Source organism: Silurus aristotelis (assembly GCF_946808225.1).
Source record: "Silurus aristotelis genome assembly, chromosome: 6".
Lineage (NCBI taxonomy): Eukaryota > Metazoa > Chordata > Actinopteri > Siluriformes > Siluridae > Silurus > Silurus aristotelis.
Genome location: NC_139579.1, coordinates 222,245 through 237,244, shown reverse-complemented (window position 1 = coordinate 237,244; position 15,000 = coordinate 222,245). Strand labels below are relative to the sequence as shown.

At 44.9% G+C, this 15,000-nt stretch overlaps 2 protein-coding genes across 2 annotated transcripts in view; one reads left to right on the top strand and one right to left on the bottom strand.

Moving 5' to 3' along the window:
- Positions 1–2,757: 2,757 nt before the first annotated feature.
- LOC310728048 (GTPase IMAP family member 9) lies at positions 2,758–4,335 on the bottom strand. Its single transcript, XM_083545107.1, has 2 exons — positions 4,256–4,335; positions 2,758–3,733 (listed from the first exon to the last, which is right to left on the bottom strand). The coding sequence occupies exons 1-2, from the start codon at positions 4,287–4,289 to the stop codon at positions 2,826–2,828; spliced, it is 942 nt and encodes a 313-aa protein (XP_083401233.1). The 5' UTR covers positions 4,290–4,335; the 3' UTR covers positions 2,758–2,825.
- Positions 4,336–11,593: 7,258 nt separating this feature from the next.
- Positions 11,594–15,000, top strand: part of mei1 (meiotic double-stranded break formation protein 1) — a gene marked incomplete at its 3' end in the record, with an annotated part of 16,315 nt that continues 12,908 nt past the window's right edge. Inside the window, exons 1-2 of the mRNA XM_083544474.1 lie at positions 11,594–11,733; positions 14,337–14,530. Of these exons, the coding sequence (XP_083400600.1) occupies positions 14,345–14,530 (186 nt within the window). The 5' untranslated portion in view covers positions 11,594–11,733; positions 14,337–14,344. The remainder of the gene's footprint in view (positions 11,734–14,336; positions 14,531–15,000) is intronic.

Sequence of the window (15,000 nt, the reverse complement as noted above, 5' to 3'; positions counted from 1 at the left end):
ATTGTGTGTGTGTGTGTGTGTGTGTGTGTTGGTGTGTGGTGATGGTGGGTGATTGTGTGTGTGTGTCGGTGTCGGTGTGTGGTGATGGTGTGTGTGTGGCGGTGTGTGTGGCGATGTGTGGCGGTGTGGTGATGGTGTGTGTGTGTGTGTGGCGGTGTGTGTGGCGATGTTGTGTGGTGATGGTGTGTGGTGATGGTGTGTGTGTGGCGGTGTGTGGTGATGGTGTATGTGTGTGTGGTGATGGTGTGTGTGTGGCGGTGTGTGGTGATGGTGTATGTGTGTGTGGTGATGGTGTGTGTGTGGTGATGGTGTGTGTGTGGCGGTGTGTGGTGATGGTGTATGGGTGTGTGTGGTGATGGTGTGTGTGTGGTGATGGTGTGTGTGTGGCGGTGTGTGGTGATGGTGTGTGTGTGTGGTGATGGTGATGGGGTGTGTGTGTGGCGGTGTGTGGTGATGGTGTGTGTTCACTGCAGCAGGGTTTTCCGGTGTTTGTACAGCACTTTAGTTCCCTCCCTCACAGCCCCGCCCACCATTTTGGCAGCTGATGTCACAGAAAGGGGTGTGGACACCAAAGCCGCCGCCGCCCTCTGCACCACTTTGCATTTTTTTCCTTTGCCTTTGCCTTTTTCTTGAACCCCAGAGCTCTCCAGAGCTCTGTGTGTGTGTGTGGTGATGGTGTGTGTGTGGCGGTGTGTGGTGATGGTGTATGTGTGTGTGGTGATGGTGTGTGTGTGGTGATGGTGTGGACTGCTGCAGGAGTGCTGATCAATAATAAGTGATGGTGTGTGTGTGGTGATGGTGGTGTGTGTGTGTGTGGGGGGATGATTGTGTGTGTGTGGTGATGGTGTGTGTGGTGATTGTGTGTGTGTGTGTGTGTGTGTTGGTGTGTGGTGATGGTGGGTGATGGGTGATTGTGTCGGTGTGTGGCAATGGTGGGTGATTGTGTGTGTGTGTCGGTGTCGGTGTGTGGTGATGGTGTGTGTGTGGCGGTGTGTGTGGTGTGTGTGGCGATGTGTGGTGATGGTGTGTGTGTGTGTGGCGATGTTGTGTGGTGATGGTGTGTGTGTGTGTGTGTGTGTGGTGATGGTGTGTGTGTGGCGGTGTGTGGTGATGGTGTGTGTGTGTGTATGGTGATGGTGTGTGTGTCGATGGTGTGTGTGTGTGTGTGTGTGCGCATGTGTGTGTGGTGGGGTGTGTGGCGATGTGTGGTGATGGTGTGTTTGTGTGTGGCGGTGTGTGTGGTGATGGTGTGTGGTGATGTTGATAGTGTGTGTGTGGCGGTGTGTGGTGTGTGTGGTGATGGTGTGTGTGTGTGGCGGTGTGTGGTGATGGTGTATGTGTGTGTGGTGATGGTGTGTGTGTGGCGGTGTGTGGCAGTGTGTGGTGATGGTGTGTGTGTGGCGGTGTGTGGTGATGGTGTGTGTGTGTGGTGATGGTGTGTGTGTGTGTGGCGATGTGTGGTGATGGTGTGTGTGTGTGTGGCGATGTTGTGTGGTGATGGTGTGTGTGTGTGTGTGTGTGTGTGGTGATGGTGTGTGTGTGGGGCGGTGTGTGGTGATGGTGTGTGTGTGGCGGTGTGTGGTGATGGTGTGTGTGTGTGTATGGTGATGGTGTGTGTGTCGATGGTGTGTGTGTGTGTGTGTGTGTGTGCGCATGTGTGTGTGGTGGGGTGTGTGGCGATGTGTGGTGATGGTGTGTTTGTGTGTGGCGGTGTGTGTGGTGATGGTGTGTGGTGATGTTGATAGTGTGTGTGTGGCGGTGTGTGGTGTGTGTGGTGATGGTGTGTGTGTGGCGGTGTGTGGTGATGGTGCATGTGTGTGTGGTGATGGTGTGTGTGTGGCGGTGTGTGGCAGTGTGTGGTGATGGTGTGTGTGTGGCGGTGTGTGGTGATGGTGTGTGTGTGTGGTGATGGTGTGTGTGTGTGTGTGGCGGTGTGTGGTGATGGTGTGTGTGTCTGTGGCGGTGTGTGTGTGTGTGGTGATGGTGTGTGTGTGGCAATGTGTGGTGATGGGGTGTGTGTGTGTGGTGAGGTGTTTGTGTGGCGGTGTGTGGTGATGGTGTATGTGTGTGTGGTGATGGTGTGTGTGTGGCGGTGTGTGGTGATGGTGTATGTGTGTGTGGTGATGGTGTTAGGGTTAGGGTTAGGGTTAGGGTTAGGGTTTAGGGTTAGGGTTATTCCTGTGTGTGTGTGTGTGTGTGGTGATGGTGTGTGTGTGGCGGTGTGTGGTGATGGTGTATGGGTGTGTGTGGTGATGGTGTGTGTGTGGTGATGGTGTGTGTGTGGCGGTGTGTGGTGATGGTGTGTGTGTGTGGTGATGGTGATGGGGTGTGTGTGTGGCGGTGTGTGGTGATGGTGTATGTGTGTGTGGTGATGGTGTGTGTGTGGCGGTGTGTGGTGATGGTGTATGTGTGTGTGGTGATGGTGTGTGTGTGTGGTGATGGTGTGTGTGTGGCGGTGTGTGGTGATGGTGTATGGGTGTGTGTGGTGATGGTGTGTGTGTGGTGATGGTGTGTGTGTGGCGGTGTGTGGTGATGGTGTGTGTGTGTGGTGATGGTGATGGGGTGTGTGTGTGGCGGTGTGTGGTGATGGTGTATGTGTGTGTGGTGATGGTGTGTGTGTGGCGGTGTGTGGTGATGGTGTATGTGTGTGTGGTGATGGTGTGTGTGTGTGGTGATGGTGTGTGTGTGGCGGTGTGTGGTGATGGTGTATGGGTGTGTGTGGTGATGGTGTGTGTGTGGTGATGGTGTGTGTGTGGCGGTGTGTGGTGATGGTGTGTGTGTGTGTGGTGATGGTGATGGGGTGTGTGTGTGGTGATGGTGTGTGTTCACTGCAGCAGGGTTTTCCGGTGTTTGTACAGCACTTTAGTTCCCTCCCTCACAGCCCCGCCCACCATTTTGGCAGCTGATGTCACAGAAAGGGGTGTGGACACCAAAGCCGCCGCCGCCCTCTGCACCACTTTGCATTTTTTTCCTTTGCCTTTGCCTTTTTCTTGAACCCCAGAGCTCTCCAGCGCCCCCTTCCCCATGGCGGTCACCAACTCGCACCAGAACTCCCGCTCGGCTTTCATTCTCTTCTCTTTCTCATCCTCTCCTCTCTCTTTCTTCTGCACCTGCTCCTTTTCTTCTATGATCCTTTGCTCACAGACATACCAGTTCCCATCGTTCTTCTTCACCATCTTCTGGATCTTCTTTACGAGCATGCTGGCCTGTGCCTGATCGTTGTCGATTGTGTTGTCCAGCGTGTGAATCCTGCCATCACATGACCGCATGAACTCCCACAATTCCTTGCTCTCCTGTAGAAAGTTCTCAACTGCTTTGTCCTGCAGCTGGTCAGCGTGTGTGAGGACCAGGACGGTGTGTCTGAGTGCTGCTGAACCCAGTGCTGTCCCAATCCACTCAAGACTTATGAGCTCCTCTGGCGTTAACCTTCCCGCTTTCACGACCAACAGGAGCGCGTGAGGTCCAGGAGCGGCGAGATCCACCATGCCACGTGCCACTTCTGCACACACCTCCTCCGAAGACAAGCAGGTGTGGAAAAAACCTGGAGTGTCAATCACCTGCAGGCTCCACCCATCAACCTCACCACGGGCCTGTACACAATGCTGAGTGATAGACACAGGAGAGACATCAGTCTGAAACACACAACTCCCCAAGAGGCTGTTTCCTGTGGAACTTTTCCCAGAACCGGTCCGGCCCAAGAGTACAATCCGCAGATCGGCAACACACACGCTGTCTAAAGACACACACACACACACACACACACAGGAGGAGGATGATGATGATGATGAACACCATACTATAATGCGTCAGTACTGTACAGCCCTGTAGACGTGTAGACGTGTCAGCTCTAAACTCTACAGTGGGGCAGGGCGTGGTCTCGCTCTGTCTTTAGGCAGAAATCTCTGTTTTTTTTCTGCATCATTCTTTCCTCTATTCTTTTCTCCATTTGTTTTTTATGCAGAAAAATTGAATAATAATAATTATGTTAATTGCTAAACCTTGTGTTTAATCTCTCATAAATATACTAAATATTAAATTTTCTTTTGTTAAAACTATCAAATCTTCAAATTTAGGGAACGGAAATATCATTATGCTGTACTGTGATATAGGCAGGAGCATCACATCTCACGTGGGTTTATTTTCTGCGCATGCGCTGTAGAGCGATACCGCATCCACATGATGGTGTTATGATGTAATAAGCACACAGTGTCTCTTTCTCTCTCTCACACACACACACACACACACACACACTCACCTTCGGACGCTGCGGCACGTTCCGGCGATGCCATGGTGTGATGTCACGCGCGGACCGGAGCACTACACAGTGAGCTCGCGCACGCGCTGACGTCTCTAACCAAGTGACGTCATCCCCGGCGTAATTACAAAAAGTGACCTAAAATAGATTAAGAGCGAGTTTTAAAACTTCAGTTCTATCTCGAGTCTATAATCTGCATACTACATTTCATAGCAACATATTCAACTCTGTAAACATGCCAAAGTTTAAAACATGGAAGGAGAGATCCGATAATATTATATATTAGTATGGAGGTGTTTCTCCTGCTGAAGATGAACCAGATCTTTCTGTGATTCCACTCCCTGTCACTCCAAACAAACCTCCTGCTCCAGAGGAAGGAAAAAGTTCAGGTGCTGATTCTGCTGTCACTTCCACTCTCTTAATTATTTAATACTCCTATTAACTAATATTAATAAAATAGAAGGACTAAAGCAAACGTGCAGAAGTACAAGATTTGAAGAAGAATGTGAAAGATGTATATTTAGGCTTAAAGCTGAAGAGCATCTCATGGGGGCCTGTGAAAGCCGCATTTGAGATTCTGAGAGATTCTCTCGTAGATAGAACTTGAGATTGTTCTGAGTGTAACAATGAAGACATCAGATCCACGTTTATTCGTATTTACAATGAGACCTTCCCTGATGCCAAAAGGAAATTCCCAGATGTTGTTGCCTGGGAAAAAGGGGAGACAATACAAGACCTCACACCATCATCATGAGGTTTAGCTCACGGGTTCTTCACGATACTTTGTGGAAAGCTGCCAAATAAAAATCCCAATTTCTTACAGATAATAACTTGTGCTTTGCAGAGGATCTGATTTTATCAGACCGAGAAAGATGGAAGCCTTTGTGGCCAAGAGTAAAAGAAACAAGGGCTGCTGGGAAAAAGGCGTATTATATTGGTTAGGGATAGGGATAGGGTCGAGGTTTCTTTGTGAACTTTATCAACCGTGTCTGGTATGATGCTCGTTTTCCTAAAACGCTCATTATCACAGCACTAGTCATCATGGCCTTTTACTACAGCAGACTTTTATTTATAGACGTATTTCATTTGGACTTATTATAGGCATCTGAGCCCTGTTTCTTTCATCTTTATCCAATAGTCAGGTTTGACTTTATGCCTTTGTACTGTGTTTTTTTAATGGTTGTTTATTGTTGTTCATTTAACAATGTCATTATCTTTCATTTCTTCTAATACCAGGGGACTAAGAAACAATGTTAAACCTAAAGCCATTTGTTTTGTTTGTTAAAAAGCACGGGTTAAACATTTGCTTTTTTCAAGAAATAAACTCCACGCTAGGTGATGCTAAACTCTGGAGGTCCCAGTGGTGACATATGGATGTCTCTTGGCACAGGACGATCAGCAGGTGTCGCTGTTCTGAAGAATAACTTTAATGGTGAGATATTAATTCTATTAGTGATGTTAAGGGTCAGACCACCTCAATTCTGTTAAATATATGTGGGTACAGCTCATCTAAAAAAACACTTCTCTGTTGATTGTAATAAATGAAAATCCATCCATCCATCTTCTCCCGCTTATCCGATGCCGGGTCGCGGGGGCAGCAGTCTAAGCAAAGATGCCCAGACTTCCCTCTCCCTAGACACTTCTTCCAGCTCTTCCGGGGGGACACCAAGGCGTTCCCAGGCCAGCCGGGAGACATAGTCTCTCCAGCGTGTCCTAGGTCTTCCCCGGGGTCTCCTCCCAGTGGGACGCGCCCGGAACACCTTCCCAGGAAGGCGTCCAGGAGGCATCCGGAACAGATGCCCGAGCCACCTCAGCTGACCCCTCTCGATGTGGAGGAGCAGCGGATCTACTCCGAGCTCCTCCCGAGTGACTAAGCTTCTCACCCTATCTCTAAGGGATCGCCCAGCCACCCTGCGGAGGAAGCACATTTCGGCCGCCTGTATCCGGGATCTTGTCCTTTCGGTCATGACCCAGAGCTCATGACCATAGGTGAGAGTAGGAACGTAGATTGACCGGTAAATCGAAAGTTTCGCCTTGCGGCTCAGCTCCTTCTTCACCACGACAGACCGGTACATCGACCGCATTACTGCAGAAGCTGCACCGATCCGTCTGTCAATCTCCCGTTCCACCCTTCCCTCACTCGTGAACAAAACCCCAAGATACTTAAACTCCTCCACTTGCGGCAGGAACTCCCCACCAACCTGAAGTGGGCAAGCCACCCTTTTCCGACTGAGGACCATGGCCTCGGATTTGGAGGTGCTGATTCTCATCCCAGCCGCTTCACACTCGGCTGCAAACCGTCCCAGTGCATGCTGAAGGTCCTGGTCTGATGAAGCCAACACGACAACATCATCTGCAAAGAGCAAAGACGAAATCGTGTCGTCACCAAACCGGACACCCTCCGACCCCTGGCTGCGCCTAGAAATTCTGTCCATAAAAATTATGAACAGAACCGGTGACAAAGGGCAGCCCTGCCGGAGTCCAACATGCACCGGGAACAAGTCTGACTTACTGCCGGCAATGCGAACCAAGCTCCTGCTTCGGTCATACAGGGACCGGACAGCCCTTAGTAAAGGGCCCCCGACCCCATACTCCCGGAGCACCCTCCACAGGCCGCCGCGAGAGACACAGTCGAATGCCTTTTCCAAATCCACAAAGCACATGTGGACTGGTTGGGCAAACTCCCATGAACCCTCCAGCACCCTGTAGAGGGTATAGAGCTGGTCCAGTGTTCCACGGCCTGGACGAAAACCACATTGTTCCTCCTGAATCCGAGGTTCTACTATCGGCCGTATTCTCCTCTCCAGTACCCTGGCATAGACTTTCCCAGGTAGGCTGAGAAGTGTGATCCCCCTATAGTTGGAACACACCCTCCGGTCCCCCTTCTTAAAAAGAGGGACCACCACCCCGGTCTGCCATTCCAGAGGCACTGTCCCCGACCGCCACGCGATGCTGCAGAGGCGTGTCAGCCAAGACAGCCCCACAACATCCAGAGACTTGAGGTACTCAGGGCGGATCTCATCCACCCCCGGTGCCCTGCCACCGAGGAGTTTCTTTACTACCTCGGTGACTTCAGCTTGGGTGATGGACGAGTCCGCCTCTGAGCCCTTAGCCTCTGCTTCCTCAATGGAAGACGTGACGGCGGGATTGAGGAGATCCTCGAAGTATTCCTTCCACCGTCCAACGACATCCCCAGTTGAGGTCAACAGCTCCCCACCTCTACTGTAAACAGCATTGGTGGGGCACTGCTTTCCCCTCCTGAGGCGCCGGACGGTTTGCCAGAATCTCTTCGAGGCCAGCCGATAGTCCTTCTCCATGGCCTCACCGAGCTCCTCCCAGGCCCGAGTTTTTGCCTCGATAACCACCCGGGCTGCAGTTCGCTTGGCCTGCCGGTACCCGTCAGCTGCCTCAGGAGTCCCACAAGCCAACCAGGCCAGGTAGGACTCCTTCTTCAGCTTGACGGCATCCCTTACTTCCGGTTTCCACCACCGGGTTCGGGGATTGCCGCCTCGACAGGCACCGGAGACCTTACTGCCACAGCTCCGAGCGGCCGCTTCGACAATGGAGGTGGAGAACATGGTCCACTCGGACTCAATATCTCCGGCCTCCCTCGGGATCTGGTCAAAGCTCTGCCGGAGGTGGGATGAAATAAATGAAAATAAATGAAAATATTCAACAATTCTTAGATACATTTCCAAATGCCAAACTTATTTAAGGTGGGGACTTTAATATGGCATTGAATAACAATTTGGATAGATTTCCTCCTAGAACTGGTTTTACAGATCCTACAATGAATGCTTTTATGACACAATTAAGTGTTGTTGATATCTGGAGAGAAACATATCCATGGCAGAGATGCTACACCTGGAGCAACAAGAACCTCTCCAAGCAGTCCTGGCTTATCTCTTAAAGCCTAGCAAAGAACATCTCTTACAGAACATAGAGCTTTCTCTCTTCAGGTTAATTCTACAGCATGCCTCAAATGCAGCTCAGCTCCCTCTTACTGGAAATTAAATAATTATCTTCTCATGTGTGAAATTGTTAAAACGAATATGAAATTATTAATAGCGCAGTATTGGAGGAAAGTGACAGTGTTTGATTCATACTGTGGTCAATGGGAGATGCTGAAATTTTAAATAGGAAAGTAGTAGTAATTTATCTAACATTAGAAACACAGAAGAAAATAGCGTGGTGTCCCAAACCGCAGCTTTTACTTTTAAGTCACCAGAGATAGAGTTAGAGATTTATATTTATAGAGCACAAGGTGCTTATATAAGGTCTAAATAGAGGAGGGAGAATGTAATCATTATAGTTTTTTAGATTAGACAAGATTTGTTCTAAATATTCATTAATTGAATCCTAAAATGTCAATGAGATCATCACTCACAAGAGCGTGAGAGAGATTTCACGTTTCTGTGCTGACTTTTACAGTAAACTTTACCAATGCAATTATTCAGAAGAGGCATCCTGTGCATTTCTAGAATCTATTAATCATTTCAAGATTATTTCAAGAGATGACAGAGAATTCGTGATAGTGAAATGACCTTATTAGAGATAAATAATTATTTTACAGAATTCAAAAACAATAAATCTCCTGGACTGGATGGGCACAGAGTTTTATAATTTTTTTTCTCAAGTCAAGTCAAGAGGCTTTTATTGTCATTTGTACTATACACAGTGGTACACAGTACACAGTAAAAATGAGACAACGTTCCTCCGTAACCCTGGTGCTACACTAAACAACAACATAGAGCTACAACACAACACAAGCTACATAAAGTGCTTCGAGTGCAACCTAGTGCAAACAGTGCAGACAAAAAACAGTACAGACAGGCAGTGTAGACAGACAACACAAGACAACACAAGACAAGACAAAAAACCAAATATAGCACCGACCAGTAAACCTAAAAACTATACCCGGGAGTGAATATACCAGAACAATGTAGTGCAAAAACAGCAGCAATCAAGAGGTGCAAAAGACAGCATGTAAATAGTGTAATGTGCAAAAAAACAGCAGTAAGAGAGTGGTACGGTCAGAATAGAATAGCCTTTATTTGTCAAATATACAAATATACAATACATATATTACAGCACAGTGAAATTTGTTCTTTGCATATCCCAGCTTTGCTTTGAAACTGGGGTCAGAGCGCAGGGTCAGCCATGATACGGCGCCCCTGGAGCACAGAGGGTTAAGGGCCTTGCTCAAGGGCCCAAGAGTGCCAGCTTGGCGATACCGGGGCTTAAACCCCCGACCTTCCGATCAGTAATCCAGCGCCTTAACCACTAGAGCCACCACTCCCCCCCAAGTCAAGTATAAATAATAATAAATAAATAAATAAATGAATAAATAAATAAATAGTGGTGGAATGGATTGAGATGAGTAATGATTGTGTGTTGAGTGTTTAGTCCAGGTTGTACAGTTCGGTAACACACATTATTTAATTATAGTAATTAAAACCCTTTATAATAATGGAACTTGTTCAATCAATTAAAAAATGGCACCTATCCTAGATTTAGTTTATCTAGAAAAGTTCAACAAGGATTTCCAATTTCTCCTTATTTATTCCTGCTCTCTGTGCAGTTACTGTCGACATTTATAAGTGAAAAGTGCATTCAGGGAATTTGTGTAGATAAATCATTATTAGTCGGTTGGGAGATGAAGATGGCTCCACATCACCAGGTAGTTTTTCCTTTACCACAGTCTCCACTGCCTCGTTCATCAGGGACAAACTTACACTTATAAAGAACTTATTCATTTTTATCACCACATTATCTGTTTAAAGCTGCTTGAGACACTGTTCATTATTAAAAGCTCAATAAAAATAAAAATGAATTTAATTTAATAGAATTGAAAAGATGACGTCACCTTAATTTTATGAGATGTTTCCCAAATCCCCTGAGCAGTTAATCACATAAAGTTGTTTTCTGCAGCTTCAATCTTCACCTAAACATATGTGAATTAATGCCCACTGAAGATTGCACACTCGATTTATAGAATTCCAGTTACATTTGAAGATACATATTTAGGCATTAAATTAACAAAAAAAATCCTGAATTGTGAACCTATGAAAGTAAAGGAGTAACTAATAAAGTCAGGGAAATTTCATTTCAACTTCTGCTGAGATTTGATCATGTTAAAGCATATTTAAAGAGATGAAAGTCAGACACAAGATGTTGTTTTTTTGGTTCCTCTAATGAATCTGCTCTACATATTGTCTGGGAATTTCCTCATACTCAATTATTTTGGATTTAATTGTTTATAACCTGTAACTTGCTTTTTCGCAATTCTTCAAATATGATAAGCACCTTATTATTAATCTTTAATTATTGCTTTCCAAATTGCATATTCATCATAGCAGATATATTCCCATATTCATAGATTTTAAAAATGAAGTCCGGCAGAATATCTGTTGGATTTCATTCTCAGCTGAAAAGCTGGAAGAGAGTAAACCCTGTGCTTGGATTTTTTTATTCAGTAATTTACTTGTGACTGGGGATTTGCTTTATTTGTTTGTTTGTTTATCTTATTATTTATGTGTATTTTATTTATATTATGACTTGACTTGTTTTTTCCCCAGGTGTACTTTCTTTTCTTCCACACACTTGTCCATAATTATGTATGTATACTGTATGTGTATATCTATTTCTGTGTGTGTATGTATAGATGTGAAATAAAAATAAATAAAGACCTATAATAAAGTCTATACAGTACTGGTACATAAACCCCCAGTGTGTGTGTGTGTGTGTGTGTGTGTGTGTGTGTGTGTGTGCGTGTAAAAATGTGATTAAAAAACATTATATACATTAGAAAATACCAGTGCTTACAATAAAATAACAATTATATAATATAAATAAAAAAAATCAATAACGAATTAGACCAGTGGTGGGAGTGGTGGCTCCAGCGGTTAAGGCGCTGGGTTGCCGATCAGAAGGTCTGGGGTTCAAGCCCCGGTATCGCCAAGCTGCCACTCTTGGGCCCTTGAGCAAGGCCCTTAACCCTCTATGCTCCGGGGGTCCCTTACGAGGGAAATATCAAGGTCCGTGACTTTGGAGTGACGTGGGGCCGCCTTCCCGTGGGCTCACCACCTGCAGGAGGGACCGTAAGGGACGGTGCTGTGAGGATTGGGCAGCAGTCGAAGGCGTGGGTCTGCTTAGACTGCTGCCCCCGCGACCCGGATTACGGATAAGCGGGAGAAAATGAATGAATGAATGAATTAGACCATGCAAAACCTAATAATAATAATAATAATAATAATAATAACGACGATGATGATGATGAAGGCCGGTTACACTCCATCACACCATAGTGACACCGCCAACACTGTGGGCGGGGATGTGGGGGTAGTCAGAGTCAGGTTTTGTCTCAAGTGGAACTGTGATTACAGATAAATCTGCTGAAGATCATTTAGAGGAAGGACAGGGCTGTTTAATACACGTATACAGACCAGGACACGTGTAGCGACTTAGCTAACTCTGAGGTAAAAGGTGTAGAATGTTTGCTAACTCTGAGGTAAAAGGTGTAGAATGTTAGCTAACTCTGAGGTAAAACGTGTAGAATGTTAGCTAACTCTGAGGTAAAAGGTGTAGAATGTTTGCTAACTCTGAGGTAAAAGGTGTAGAATGTTTGCTAACTCTGAGGTATAAGGTGTAGAATGTTAGCTAACTCTGAGGTAAAAGGTGTAGAATGTTTGCTAACTCTGAGGTAAAAGGTGTAGAATGTTTGCTAACTCTGAGGTATAAGGTGTAGAATTTTAGCTAACTCAGAGGTAAAAGGTGTAGAATGTTTGCTAACTCTGAGGTAAAAGGTGTAGAATGTTAGCTAACTCTGAGGTAAAAGATATAGAAGGTTAGCTAACTCTGAGGTAAAAGGTGTATAATCTTAACTAACTTTAAGGTAAAAGGTGTAGAATGTTAGCTAACTCTGAGGTAAAAGATGTAGAAGGTTAGCTAACTCTGAGGTAAAAGGTGTAGAATGTTAGCTAACTCTGAGGTAAAAGATGTAGAATGTTTGCTAACTCTGAGGTAAAAGATGTAGAATGTTAGCTAACTCTGAGGTAAAAGGTGTAGAATGTTAGCTAACTCTGAGGTAAAAAGTGTAGAATGTTTGCTAACTCTGAGGTAAAAGGTGTAGAATGTTAGCTAACTCTGAGGTAAAAGATGTAGAAGGTTAGCTAACTCTGAGGTAAAAGGTGTATAATCTTAACTAACTTTAAGGTAAAAGGTGTTGAATGTTAGCTAACTCTGAGGTAAAAGATGTAGAAGGTTAGCTAACTCTGAGGTAAAAGGTGTAGAATGTTAGCTAACTCTGAGGTAAAAGATGTAGAATGTTTGTTAACTCTGAGGTAAAAGATGTAGAAGGTTAGCTAACTCTGAGGTAAAAGGTGTAGAATGTTAGCTAACTCTGAGGTAAAAGATGTAGAATGTTTGCTAACTCTGAGGTAAAAGATGTAGAAGGTTAGCTAACTCTGAGGTAAAAGGTGTAGAATGTTAGCTAACTCTGAGGTAAAAGATGTAGAATGTTTGCTAACTCTGAGGTAAAAGGTGAAGAATGTTAGCTAACTCTGATTTTACTAACTAATATCTATAATGTATCTAATGTATCTAATATCTAATGTATCTAATGTATCTAATATCTAATGTATCTATATGTGGTGTGTAGTGTAGTTTGTTGTGTGGTGTGTAGTGTGTATTGTATTGTGTATTGTGTATTGTATTGTGTAGTGTTTGTACTGTAGTGTGAGGTTTGTAGTGTGTATTGTATTGTGTAGTGTGAGCGGTATAGTGTGTATTGTATTGTGTAGTGTGTATTGTATTGTGTAGTGTTTGTACTGTAGTGTGAGGTGTGTGGTGTGTATTGTATTGTGTAGTGTGAGGGGTATAGTGTGTATTGTATTGTGTAGTGTTTGTACTGTAGTGTGAGGTTTGTAGTGTGTATTGTATTGTGTAGTGTAAGGGGTGTAGTGTTTGTACTGTAGTGTAAGGTTTGTAGTGTGTATTGTATTGTGTAGTGTGAGGGGTGTAGTGTGCATTGTATTGTGTATTGTTTGTACTGTAGTGAGAGGTGTGCAGTGTGTATTGTAGTGTGAGGTGTGTAGTGTGTATTGTATTGTGTAGTGTTTGTACTGTAGTGAGAGGTGTGTAGTGTGTATTGTAGTGTGAGGTGTGTAGTGTGTATTGTATTGTGTAGTGTTTGTACTGTAGTGAGAGGTGTGTAGTGTGTATTGTAGTGTGTAGTGTGAGGTGTGTAGTGTGTATTGTATTGTGTAGTGTTTGTACTGTAGTGAGAGGTGTGTAGTGTGTACTGTAGTGTGAAGTGTGAGGTGTGTATTGTATTGTGTAGTGTTTGTACTGTAGTGAGAGGTGTGTAGTGTGTACTGTAGTGTGAAGTGTGAGGTGTGTATTGTATTGTGTAGTGTTTGTACTGTAGTGAGAGGTGTGTAGTGTGTATTGTAGTGTGTAGTGTGAGGGGTGTAGTGTGTATTGTATTGTGTAGTGTTTGTACTGTAGTGAGAGGTGTGTAGTGTGTATTGTAGTGTGTAGTGTGAGGGGTGTAGTGTGTATTGTATTGTGTAGTGTTTGTACTGTAGTGAGAGGTGTGTAGTGTGTATTGTAGTGTGTAGTGTGAGGGGTGTAGTGTGTATTGTAATGTGTATTGTAGTGTGAAGTGTGAGGTGTGTAGTGTGTATTGTATTGTGTAGTGTTTGTACTGTAGTGAGAGGTGTGTATTGTGTATTGTAGTGTGTAGTGTGAGGGGTGTAGTGTGTATTGTAGTGTGTAGTGTGTATTGTAGTGTGAAGTGTGAGGTGTGTAGTGTGTATTGTATTGTGTAGTGTTTGTACTGTAGTGAGAGGTGTGTAGTGTGTATTGTAGTGTGTAGTGTGAGGGGTGTAGTGTGTATTGTAATGTGTATTGTATTGTGTAGTGTGAGGGGTGTAGTGTGTATTGTATTGTGTATTGTTTGTACTATGGTGAGAGGTGTGTAGTGTGTATTGTAGTGTGTAGTGCGTATTGTAGTGTGTAGTGTAGTGGGAGGGGTGTAGTGACTATGATGTGTTAATTGTATGAGTGTTTATTTGAACAGGAAGTTAAATGGCGGCTGTAGATGTGATCTATGAGACGATTCACCACAGACACGACCCACGCTGGTGTGTGCGAGTGGGACATGGAGCTGATGCAGGACACGATGCAGGACATGAGCCAGGATCTGGTGTGAGCTCCAGTGTCAGTGTGTGTGTTGCGTGTGTGGTGGAGATGATGGAGAGCCAGCAAGTGTCTGTAATTATCCTCTATTTTATTCATTTTATTACTTTAATCACTACTGCTGGGTACAGATTATGTATTTATACAGTTTATTATATAATATGTTAAATAGAATATATTTACTCTTTAGTAGTAAATAGTATATGATATGATGTGATATTATATATAAATAATAACTAGAATGTGACACGTCCTGAAAAAAATTTAAATGGTGCTTGACGGTGCAAAACTTTTCACCGGGCGGAATCTTTGACACCGTGTGTGCATTGTTTTTTGTGCCGACTGCGGTACGTATCCCACCACTCCCAAACCATTGCAGCACAGAGCAGGTTCACTCAAGACAGGTTTTCTACAGATCAGGTGTGTCAGGTGTAATGACCAGATCAGGGTCAAGAGTAATTACCAGATCAGGGTCAGAGTTAATTACCAGATCAGGGTCAGGAGTAATTACCAGATCGGGGTCAGATGTAATTACCAGATCAGGG

Excerpts from the sequence above, each read along its gene's own strand:
- LOC310728048 (XM_083545107.1), bottom strand. The coding sequence starts at position 4,289 with ATGGCATCGCCGGAACGTGCCGCAGCGTCCGAAG. Across the intron at positions 3,734-4,255 it reads ACGTGCCGCAGCGTCCGAAG|ACAGCGTGTGTGTTGCCGAT; the intron begins GTGAGTGTGTGT and ends GTGTGTCTTTAG.